The sequence below is a fragment of the Pantherophis guttatus genome, chromosome 5, assembly GCF_059756535.1.
Source record: "Pantherophis guttatus breed Tessera chromosome 5, ASM5975653v1, whole genome shotgun sequence".
Lineage (NCBI taxonomy): Eukaryota > Metazoa > Chordata > Lepidosauria > Squamata > Colubridae > Pantherophis > Pantherophis guttatus.
Window position 1 is genome coordinate 46516552 of NC_142067.1, and position 13426 is coordinate 46529977.

Sequence of the window (13426 nt, forward strand, 5' to 3'; positions counted from 1 at the left end):
ACCCAACAAGACAGACACAGATTTCAGAGGATAATTAGAACTGCAGAAAAAACAATTACTACCAACCTGCCTTCCATTGAGGACCTGTATACTGCACGGATCAAAAAGAGGGCTGTGAAAATATTTACAGACCCCTCACGTCCTGAACATAAACCGTTTCAACTCCTACCCTCAAAACAACGCTATAGAGCATTGCACACAGAACAACTAGATACAAGAAGAGTTTTTTCCCGAATGCCATCACTCTGCTAAACAAATAATTCCCTCAACACTGTCAAACTATTTACTAAGTCTGCACTACTATTAATCTTTTCATCGTTCCTATCACCCATCTCCTCCCTCTTATGACTGTATTGTAACCTTGTTGCTTGTATCCTTACAATTTATATTGACTGATTCCTAATATGACTTGATTGCTTATTTGTACCCTATGACTATCATTAGGTGTTGTATGATTCTTGACGAATGTATCATTTCTTTTATGTACACTGAGAGCATATGCACCCAGACAAATTCCTTGTGTGTCAAATCACACTTGGCCAATAAAGAATTCTATTCTATTCTATTCTAAAGTCATAGTTGCTATAGTTGGCTAAATGCTCATTTTACAGAAAGATAAAATTATAAATAATTTCCCAAGAACTTGCATAAAAAAAAAGGAGCCTGAATCTCAGGATGCAAAACAGTAAATAAAAATAAGTTTTTACCATTTCCTCTGAAAGCGCCCTAATGTACTTTTTACCCATCTTTTTCTTCATAGTCATGGAAATGGCTCGCATCTTTTTTCCAATGCTTCCTCCATTGTTGGGTTTGTTTTGTCTCAATTCTGTGCCATCACATGTAGCACATACTTCATCTAGCTATTTAAAAAGAGGGCAAGAAAGAAAAGCTTTTAATAATTACACACACACACATGATATATATATATACTGGTTGTATAGAGTGAATTGAAGCAGAACACTCATATGTGTTATAAGAATTGACATGACTAGCTATTGTTTTTCAGTGCAAATTGTAAGCTCTATTCAGATAATATATTTTTCTGAGTGTACTGTGAACCATACTTCCCCTCTCTAAATTATGCTGTGACACAGCCAGCTGCAGTTGTTTCCACATAAACCAGAATCCTGTAACCTCAAGCTTTCCATTGCAATCAATTATATTGTATTTGTGAATGACGTGTTTATTCAGTGATGTCATAATGAAAATCATTTGCTGGATTCTACATGGCAACATATCATCTGAAATAGAGCTCTACTTCTTTCATAGCAAAAGTTCCATCAGTAAGAATCTACAAATTCAATCACAACTTTTCTACTAAAAAATAAATGTTTTGCTTCAGTGAAAGAAGAATGTAAAAGAGATTGCCAAAAGAAATACAAAAATCTTCACAATGCCAGAGAAACCCCAGAGCCTGCAAGAGAAATATGATATATGGCATTTGGTACAAGAGATTTGTTATCACACCAACCCTTCTTTTCACTTCTTTAGGGGACTTTGAACATTTTAAAAGCAGAAGATCTTGACTTCTCCCACTGGAAGAGGAATAAAATTTGGCAGAGTAGCAAAATGAACTAAGATTTGTTAGTTTTGTTAAAAATTCTTAAGTCATGTATGGCTGTAGAATTTCAAGATCCGCAAAACAGCAAGCACTAGTATAATTCATTAATAATACCAAAGGCCCTTTGATCTTCATGCACTCTGGTTTAACAATTTGCATTTTGATTATGGATAAGGTGGCATGGGGGGTTATTATTTTCTACAACAAAAGACTGGGAGAAAAATATTTTATTTTCCTCTTTTTAGAAGTCATAAACTTTAATCAAATGGAGCTAAATTGATTATTTTACAAAATATGTCTTCCATTGTATGTTGAAAAGTCAAAGGGATGTGATGTAAATGCACAATATACAAACCTCAGATGAATCATTTGGTTTTGATGTTGAGTGATGTCTGCGATGGTCAAATTTTCCAAAGCTGCTTGACCTCTATAAAAAGGAAATCAATGCTTATAGATACTGGATGCTGTTGTTATCTTTAAAACTGATTCACTATAATCTGGAAAAATTATTTGTCATATATTCAAGGATTACTAGCAAAAAATATTTTAGATAAAGCAACCAAACTTTTGCAGGAACAGAAATTATCAATTGTGAATACTCTAATTTTGGGTGCACATTGCTGAATTGAGGGTAATTTCAATCGTATTTACCAAATGAACTAGCATACTGTATTGTGAGGCTATATTAACCATATGAATTATGCAATTAATAACAACATTATTGTTGCGCACCATCCATATTCACTTTTGGCAAAATGGGTGGCTATACAAGTTTCATAAGTAAGCAAATCACACATTCACCTTATTGCCAAACATTATTACAATTTTCGGTCAATAAACATAATCAAAATAATAGTGATTTTAAAGTAAGAATTATATATTTATTCCTTATCTCACAGCATAAATCACAGCATACTTTAACAAATTTATCAATCATTTCTTTGTTATCTTTTATATCTTGCATGTTGATGCTGAAAGTGTTTTATGCCAGGGGCTTAGAGAGCTTGTAGGCATTTCAACCTTTATGTAATAGTAGTACTGATCTGAAGAATAGTATAGAACTGACGCTTACTGTGCATTTTTGCAGTAATTTTACTTTAGAATGTGTTTCAGCCTAAGTCATATATCACAAATTTACTATATTTGTTAAGTCCAATTTCTTTTACATTCTTTAAAACTAAAAAAGTTGGCAGAATAATTGATAAACAGCATAAAATTATAATTTCAAAATTATGTCGCTCACAATTATATATAGACCATGCTTGCTAATTCCATCTTTAGTGTGAGTCTTTATTTTAGTTCATAGACCATATTAATCTCTAATTTCCAGAAGCCTAAAAATAATTTTGCAAGTGGGGATGTGCTTCCTATATGATCTTTGCACATCTAGCCAAAGTAAGAGCATGTTTCTTTAAAACAAACTTACTGTAAATTTGCCATGCTATTATTTGTCATAAGTACAAACAGACAAACATACCCAGTACACATAAATAAGTTGTCTGGAGAGCATTATTTTAATTCAAGGATTACAAAAGCAAATTGCCTAAAGTCACTTAATTCTTTCATGAGTTAATATCAAATAAGATACAGATTTCTCACCAAATTGCTTGGACTTCATCTTTTCAATTGCAGTCCCAAACATCAAGAACACTGAATATAATTACAAACTGTGAGCCTGACATGCAATATAAAATGATGTAGTCTTTGTTTATTTGTGGACAAAGCTTCATATTAAGCCGGAGACTGCAGTTTGAAGTACATTCATGTAAAAGTAAATTCAGTTAGATTTCCTGTCAAGAATACATATTTAGTATTCAGGATTTTTTTTCTTAATTACACTTACTTGACTGGTTTACTGAAAGCCAAGCTAACCATGAACCTGATGAGGTAGCAACCAGCAGTTCCGAGGCTGGAGAGAATTTTACAGAAATATGCCTCAGTTGTTCAGCTCAAGGCCACCAAATGAACAACCATATGTCTGTTAACTCAGAAAGTTAGAAGAAAAATGCATAGAATGTACTGTTTGGAGCATATACCTATTTGAAAGCTTTAACTTCTTTGCATTGCAGAAAGCAAGCCATTTCTCTCTCTATGATTTTATTCTTGCCTGAAGTAGAATCTAATTTAGCCATGTTGTATATGACAATCTTTGGCCAAGTAATCCACTTGCTAAGTAAGGGATTAAGTGTCTGGAGAACTGCAATTTACTGCCATGTCCTGATATGAAGGTTGACCCAATGATATTAAAAGCGTGCAAGTACTTAATAAGGAAACTTAAATGAAAGCCATGATTGTGATTGGTGTTGTGAATCCTTTCCCCCCAGATTGTGGCCTCAATGAGCATTTCTAATCCTGCAATCTCTTTGGAAAAGCTGTTTCTATTTTCATATATTGCACTGATGCTTTCTCTTCCCTGTGCACCAAGGCCTCCTTCTAATGAATTCCTCATGACTGCTACAGAAAGAAGGGGTAATAGACATTTATTTCTTGTACATATTTAATGCTGCATCCTTAAGGGTAAAAATAATAAGGGTGGGATATAAATAGATGATAGATAGATAGATAGATAGATAGATAGATAGATAGATAGATGATAGATAGATAGATTTGTTTCATGTTAAAATGTATCCTGAAAGTTCAACATAATTAAAGCACAAGAGCATGGATGACTACAAAATTCATAATTAAATAGAAATTAATAAATTAACTGAAAAGAACATAGATCCTGCATTTTAAAAGCACCAGGAAGCTTAACTTCTACAGGATGCTATAATTTTTATGCAGCGGACAGATAGATGGATAGATGGATAGGTAGGTAGATAGATAGATAGATAGATAGATAGATAGATAGATAGATAGATAGATAGATAGATAGATAGATAGATAGATACTATTCCAGCAAAGCACTGATTGGCTAAAATTGATTTCTTTATACATTTGAAAAAATGAATACAGATGAGACTCTTGGAGTAAACAGTTAACATTTTACTTTAAGGATTTATATACTGACCTAGTGACCAATGTCTTGACATCTGATAAAGAACAGCTCAGTAGAGTTCTACAGGCACAGGCCTCAGAAATACAGGTTTATGAAGCTGGTTTGATACCATTTGCTAAATTTGTCATGCCTGATGACTATGCTGCATGATATGGGGAAATAGAAGGCAAGAAAGGTCTGAGGAAATCACCTACCACCATCCTAATTAACTAGACAGGGAGCAAGTTCATGTCATGATATAGTGCTTTCTGTATAGTCAGGATGCTTGCCATGAACTGCTGTTGTTGTTTTTTTTAATACCAGTGTAATAGTGGGACATGAAGGAGCAAATGGGAAATAATGCTTATTGCTGCTGTTCTCATACACAACTGGAGCTTGGGGAAATCAGTTATCCCTTCAGAGTCTCATATGCTTTCTAAACAGAAGCCTTGGGCCATTTTGACATGTAATTTAGCTTAGTGTTGCTCTGCACTTATTAAACATTAATAAGGATTGCAGGAAGGTTTTTATCATTGTAGATAATGGGTTTGCAGCACAGGAGAGCATTAAGCAGGCTTATTTCAGCATTCTGACCCCTATTTTTTTCCCCTCCCCATTAAATAATCAATACAGCTGTCATTTTTTAAAATGCATTTTAACCCACTGTTTTAGTAAAAAAAAAATATGGAAGAATTGGGGGCCCATGAAATATGTATCTGTTTATATGTGCCTATGAAACATGATTTTTGCTTGCTTTTGCATTGCACATGACCCACAATATTAGTTTCAGCAAATTTCAACTTCAGGAAGCTAACATAGCAACACGCAAGCTTTCTTTCTTTCCAGTATTAGCTATGTTTTGAAAGCAAGTGCAGTCTCTTGGAAACAAGAACAGCCCATTGCTTTTGACACTGGCATTCAGAATCCCATAAGATTAAGTGATTCCTTTTGGCAGAATGGCTACATTAAGCAAATTAACCTCCCGAAACATAAATTGCTACAGGAGGGACAGGGTTTGCACTCATTAAGAGCAAAACTCAGAAAACCCAAATGTCCTTTCCAAACTCTCAGATCTTTTTGATTGAAAAGTGCACTGGAAAATGCAATGCTTAGTCATTTGTTTTAGTTGCATTTTCCCCTTTGAAGCTGTGATTCAGTGCATAGAAATCACCTTTTCCTACTGGTTAACTGATCAGACTGGAAGCTGGCTTCCTTCTACTATTAATAGCAGGAAATCAAGTCATCACAGCCAACTTATTACTTGAATGTCTGGGATGAGGTTACTCCTTGAATTCAGAGGTGAATATCTGGGTACATTTTGTGAGAAGAAAAGAATTAAGTGTAAGGATGTTTCTGTGCACATGAGTGTGACTTATGAATTGAGTGAATAAGTACATGGACATTTGCTGTCCCAACTCCTAACCTAAAAAGCAAGCACACCTGTGTCAGCTATTATGTGTGAGAGCTGACATATAACAGCTCTATAAATTAGAGCAGCTATGCAATTTATACTATGGATTATTAACAATTAATTAAATAGGGCCAATTTGAGGCCTTCTCACCTCTTGATGACTCTGAGTAGCTTACATATAAAAGAGAAACAATACCTATAAAAAGAACATGGCAAACCAAAAAACACAAACCCTCAATCCTAAACTAGAAAAAATTTAACTGAACTAAAATGGGCTCCACACCACCCTATCCCAAAGCTTGTGAAAACAACCAAGTTTTTCAAAGCTTATGAAAAAAGGGTGGGAGATACCATTCCAGAGAGCAGGCACTGCAACAGAGTTGGCCTGCATCTTAGTTCTTATAAGAAAACATTAATTGATGGATGGGACTCAGTGCATCTACAGGTAGAAACAATTGGATTGGATTGATTATACAAACTGTATATAACTCACTAACTGGTGTGTTGAAAAGGTCCTACAATCACATTTTCACCTGACGTAAAACCCATTAACCACGTTTATCTATAGTTTGGACTAAATTGACATCAAAACAGTATATAATATAGTAACGGTAATTATAGTAATACAACCAAAAAAAAAAAAGGAAAATGAAAGAAAACTTCAATTAAATTTCTACTTACATTAGCTTATTTACAATTTTTTCCATATTAAATCCATATTAACTCCATTGCTAAGCGACACAGTTGTAAAGTGAAACATCACATAACTGTGCCTAACATATCGCTAAACATGACATCACATGACTGTGACTTGCAACTTCCTGCAGTTTTACTTATTGACTTTGCTTCTCAGAAATCAGTTGTGAAAATCGTGATCATGTGACTGTGTGACACTGCAATCATCATAAATGTCTGCTGGTTACAAAACCTCCTATTCCCAATCATGTGGCAGTAACAGACGCAAATTTGAAGATTGCTCTTAAGTCTCCTTTTTCAATGCCATTGTAACATCAAACAATTACTGAACAAGCAATCAGTAAGCAAGGATTACTTGTATCATTTGTTTATCAACATAAATGTTCCTTTGAAACTAAGATAATATCCTCAGACATCAGTCCTTCCACATTTATTTAGTTATGCTTCAATTTTATGGCCTGGATTCATTTTTTTATTGCAAAATATCTGACCATCCTTTTATTTATTTAAGACACTAAACAGTGCTGAATGTATATGCGTGACTGAAGGCCTGACATCAGAATAAGCCAATATATGACAATATAGCATCTAAGAATACAGAATACTAAATGGCAAAACATGGATACAAGATATATTTTGTATCTGATTATATCATATTTCAGCCTTTCAAAATAGCTATTTTACAAATACTTTCTTTCCAACAGAAGGTGGAAAGATGTAATAAACATTTTTCTCCAAAAGACAGGCCTATATTATTATTTTGTGAAATAGTTAGAAATTGCAATGGATGTTTTGACTGATGATCATACAGCCCATATTTTACTGCACATCCTCTGCAGGGCAGTGAGGTAAATTTGAGTTTATTATTGCATGAGAGATGGAAACATTTTTATTTTGCTTTAAACTTTTTCTTTCTAAAGTGAGTTCTGAGCAAAGTTTGCAAGTTTTCAACAAAGTAAATTTGAGTCAAAAAATCTACATGCTTCTTTCTTGTTCTGTGAAAACTGCAAACATAATTTTGCTTTCTTTTTTCATTTCTTTCCCAAATTACATTTTAGTTACCCGAAATCACATTTTACTGTATTGATGCTTTATTTTATGTTGCTTTTATTATATTCCATATTTTATGTAACAGAAGTTCCTAATAATTTACTGATGTACTCCTGAAGCTGATTTCTATTAGAGATAAGTTTATTTCAAGAAAATGATTATTTGTATATGAATATGATTTTTGTATTGGCTAGTTCAGAAACTATATCAAGCTTAAACTTTCAAGAACAAGTCTATTTCCAGCTAATTCAGAATAGTATAATGTATAGATATTAATATATTTAAAGTTTTTCTCTCCACTCTGCCTGAGTTATAACATGGTATCAGTGGTGGGTTTCTACCGGTTCACCCTGGTTCGGAAGAACCAGTAGCAGCGGTGGTGGGAGGCTCTGCCCACCCGCCTGGATATCATCACGGACACTGTGCATGCACAGAAAGTTCTGTGCATGCGCAGAAGCACCACATGCAAGCGAAGCAAGCACGCACGCATGCTTACAGCTCTGAACCAGTAGCGAAGGTAAGTGAAAACCACTACTGCATGATATGTATAGATTCCACTTTCAATTGTTTTATGTAAAAAGGCTACCGCAAGGAATAAATAACTGAAAGTATAAATATCTAAGGAATGCCATGTTTTGACAATGAGAGCCATAAAAGGATCTAGGAGGAAAATACTATCAAATATTATGCATGTCTAAATTTTATGTAGCTCAAATTATTAAAAGACTGTAGATAAAGAAATATTGTTAACAAAAGAAACAGATAATCTAATCTAAATCCATTGTAGTTTCTCCATTAAATTGTTGATAGAACTACTTGCTTATTAATAATGTATTAGTATGAATCATAATTCCAGTTAATTTATGTTCATGGAATTTAAGGAAATAAGTTCTAGAAGATATTGTTTACATTACATAAAAATCCAGCCTGCCCCTTCCATAACTTTCTTCATATCTTTAATACCTTGAAATAAGAAAAGTTCAACTCTGACTTTTGTTTTACTGCATCCATGCAACAATGCCCTTGACTGTAAGTGATGGCCAACAATTCACTAATTCTTAGGAAGATTTTTTTTAAAGGTATGTGGATAGGGGAGAGGAATTTTACTACTTTTAAATGAATGTTTGATGCATCATTTTGGTTTACCTGATTAATGTGCACAGTAAACTCAGCCGCAAGCATTGTAATGTCTCTGCAAGCTTCCCTAAAGCAAAGCTTAGCCATTAATTCAGTGGCACATGTCAGCTCAGCAGAACAAGGTCACTCTTCTCCTTCAAGGGGAACCTTTTTAGAAATAATAAAACTGACAGAAAGATCTCTTTTGCATGCTTTATATCACCTGAGGTTGAGTGCTGCCATGAATATAGCAGGGCTTATAACAGCTGCAGCCCACAGCCCCCAAACTAGTAGAATCTAGACATTCTGTTGTCCTTAAAGTCATTATAGTTTTATGTGAAGATGTGTTATACATAATCTTCAATAAGCAAAGAATGAGTAAAGGAATAAAGACATTTTTAATTAGGATATTTGGAAGATAAGCTAATGAGTAAAATCATGTTATAAGTAGAGTAGGAGATTACTAGGAACAAAGGGGAGGAAGGAATTTTGAGTGTGAATGATTCCACAGAGTATAAGCTAAGTGCACTGATTTGTTTTTCAAATGTTGGATCAACCATAATCTTAATTTCTTTTCATTCCAAGATTGTTTAAAGAAAAGTATTTTATCTCTGTTTGTTACTTCATTGTTCAAGGTATTGCAAAGGCTCACTGTACTGAGCTTTATAAGATTTGCAGACAATTGCTTATTGATTGCTTGTACTGTTGTCCATACCTTTCTAAGGTAGAGTGATCCTGGCTCCATAGTCTCACCCGTAAACTTGGAATGCAATGTAGAAGTGAAATGTAAAAACATCTTTGAAAAAGCCACATGATCTATGGCATAACCTCCAATATGAATATCCCAATATGTAGAGGAAGCAACCTCAGGTATATAGCATGTAACTAGTGATATTTCCTTTTTAAAACTTATACTTTTTTTTTCTCTAAAGTGATTTAATGGTCTAAAAACACATATTTCTCAATTTAGCTAAGACTTTTTCCTAGCTCTTTTGGGTTAAGCACATCCATTCTGTTTTATTAATGTTTTGTTTTCACAGTTTTGTTCTTACATACTTCTACTCTAATATTATATTACATGATAAATAATGACATTTAACACCCACGTGACTTAATTTTCTAATTCAAAAGACCTGCTTAGTTTTATTGGGAAACTAGGAAATCTGATTTTATTCCTGGTTAATTGCTTTATTGTATTATAAAATACAAATAACACATTATAGAATATAGATAATTGGACTCAGTGGTATTTATGCAATAGAAATGGTTAATACTCAGATAATTTAGATAAATTAAACTTCAAAGTTGAGGGAAAAGTTTAGATTAATGTCAAATATGATTTCTAAATAATGAACATTCTTGTAATGAAGTAATGAAAACCATTCTTGCTTAAATTGGTTAAACTTCTGTTGTGGATTTTACAATTACTATAGATTTCCCAAGTTTAAGTTCCCATTCTGATATCATTGCTAATATATATTTTCCCAATGTTGGGCAAAGTTGAATCTTGCAGCCATAAGTGTGTATCTCCTTAAACTGCAATGTGCCTTTATTTATTTGAAAATCTGCTGAGAATGTTCCATTGGCCACAATCTTCACTGTTTCCTGCTGATTCTAACCCAAGCTTTGAACTTTTCTCCAGATTCACTTTTTTTAGTAGATCTGCTAGTTAGACTAGAATAACAGAGTTGGAAGGGACCTTGGTGGTCTTCTAGTCCAACCCCCTGCTTAGGCAGGAAACCCTACACCACTTCAGACAAATGGTTATCCCACATCTTCTTAAAAACTTCCAGTGTTGGAGCATTCACAACTTCTGGAGGCAAGTTGTTTCACTGATTAATTGTTCTAACTGTCAGGAATTTTTTTCTTAGTTCTAAGTTGCTTTTCTCCTTGATTAGTTTCCACCCATTGCTTCTTGTCCTGCCCTCAGGTGCTTTGGAGAATAGCCTGACTCCTTCTTCTTTGTGGCAGTCCCTGAGATATTGGAACACTGCTATCATATCAGTTGTCAAAGTCTTTTCTGTATTCAGAAAAGTTAGAATATTCTACCTTTTTTGTTGATGTGTTCTGTTATATTGATTATAAACTATTATTATCCTTAATACTCCCTCCAGAATGTAACCTATTTTATTGATATGAATTATTTCTGCTATAAATAAATATAACTAACAGTTAATTATTAGTGAACTTAATAATGTTAAGCACACCCATTACTGTTCAAGGAATGCAAAGACAATAAAACTAATTAGTTTTATAATTAATAAGGAAAAGCATCAGGTCCAGATAGACTGATAGTTAAATATTATGGAGAACTTGGGGAAGAACTGTTAAAACCATTAATAAACACAATGAATGAAATTAAAGAAACAAAGGTTATGCCACCAACATAGGAAGAGGTATACATGACCCTCAGTCATAAAGAAAAGAATGACCCAAAGAAACCAGAGTCATATAGACCAATTCCTTGTTGAAAATGGATTATAAAAAAGTTAGCTAATTGACACAATATCTGATGTAAAAATTGCAATTATAGGTATGTTACAGGAATTTAAAAAATAATATATTTTAATATATTTCCTAAAGATCAGTGATGATAAAAAATAACATAAGACAATTAAATTACTATGTAAAAATTCCTTAATTAAGAACTTACTATATGGCATATAGTATATAGTTTATGCCATGTTAATGCATTCCTCTAGTTATTCCCGATTGTTACACTTGATAATAAAGACCTATTTTCATATACTGCCAGAAGACTAAAGATATTGAATGAAGTTTCTTGTTTCCCTTTTTATTCTACATTTAATTTTATGGAACTCTACGATAATTGAAACATCCTTAAACTGTTAATTATATAAGCAATCACAACCAAGAGGGGGCTGGGCTAGAGCAATAGCAATAGCATTTAGACTTATATATTTGAATCTCTCTGCTAAATGTTAAACTCTCCACTATTTATTATATAAAAATCTAAATATAATTAGAACTTTTTAAAATAAACATTACAAATTCTAATTTCTGGCTTCTCCTTTGTTATCCTGTGACTGATGTGCAAATTTATAAACATTTTTTTCTGAATGTCAATCGTTTAGTTGTGAAAAAATAGTCTTTAAATTCTTATATTTGTCTTGTTGTATGCATGGAAGCCATTTTTGCTTAATTTAATTAAACTTCTGTTGTGAATATATGCTGCTAATTTTGAATTACTTACATACCCCAAATATAATTGTTGTAACTTATCTGATTTCTAATGTTGTGCTAAGTTATATATTCAGCAATATATATTAATATGGGACATTAATGTAATTTAGAGATTATCATTAGCAGCGTCCAGCAGTATTAGAGACTAGTGGTACAAATATCATTCCTCAATCAGGATTGTGAAAGAAGAATGGAGAAGCCAGTGTGAGTTACATGGTGCAAATGAGGCAACTCACCCCTCCCCCACCATTACTAACTAAGGAAGTCACTTTCAAGAAAAAGCTCAGCAGTTGTGAAGGTGGCATATAGAGCCTTTTTACCAGGCTGACCCAGGAAAGTATTTTATGAATACATTATGAACAGGGCATACATAGCTGTATACAGTATATGCATATACATATGGCACAGGTGATGACCTCAATGGGAAGAGGCTGAACATACAATAGACTTTGGAACTAGTCCTCCATCTTTTCTCTTGCTATTCATAATTTAATTATTTGCTGTTATATGTTGGAAGACAACACAATGAATATAATTACATAATAATGGATATAACTGGTATGACTCAAAACATTAGATATAACTATTAATTCAGTCCTTCTCACTAAGTACCATCACAAGCTTGTTGCTGAATGAGCTGACATAACACAAGGATCACCAGTATATAAATGAACATATTTAAATACATGAGAAACGTGCAATCTTATGAGGAAAATATAAATATTAACAGGATTAATATCAATAAAACAAAAGCCTTAGTATCCAATGTAGACATTACTGCTCCTAGACTCACTGAAATAAATGAGAGGATAGAGTGCTTTCTAGTTGGTTGAATCTAAGTATTTATGCCCAAGATAAGAAAATAGAGGAAGACTTATGCCTTCAGTATATTTTGATAATAGATTGTAGACAAAATTAGTTCTCACTAGTTTAATTTACGTGGTGTACAGGAAACAGAATTTTTTTTGAAGAAAACAAATCCCAGATGCGAATAAAAAACCCACAATTTTGTATTTCACGTATTTTGATACATTTCAAATAAAATCCTATACCCAGGGTCCTGTATGAGGTTGTATAACATGTTGGATTGAAGCCAAAAGTGAAAAGTTGCTGATATTTGGGATATTTTTATTTCTCCCCTTTTTTCTTCATTTTCAGTGCTTGTTCTCGTTTTGGTTGTACAGGAAACAGTCTTTTTATAACCATGCATGTGAAGGCTTGTTTCCACAGGTTATAAATAATTCTCATACAAGCCTACACAATCAGATATTATCTGATTTAGGTTGCTGTGCAGAAGTTGCAATGCTTTTTGGAAGATTTTATTAAAGATATGTCATGACACACATTCTTGCCATCTTTACCACCAAACATGAATATACAGAGTTCACACGTGGAAAAATATACAGTTAGT

At 33.3% G+C, this 13426-nt stretch overlaps 1 protein-coding gene across 2 annotated transcripts in view; it reads right to left on the bottom strand.

Moving 5' to 3' along the window:
• The window catches only part of SAMSN1 (SAM domain, SH3 domain and nuclear localization signals 1), an 80739-nt gene that overhangs the window by 24996 nt on the left and 42317 nt on the right, over positions 1-13426 (bottom strand). For both annotated transcript variants that reach the window (XM_034422770.3, XM_034422904.3), the window contains 2 exons: positions 1917-1988; positions 708-860 (listed from right to left, as the gene is read on the bottom strand). In XM_034422770.3, coding sequence (XP_034278661.2) covers positions 708-860; positions 1917-1988 — 225 coding nt within the window. The remainder of the gene's footprint in view (positions 1-707; positions 861-1916; positions 1989-13426) is intronic.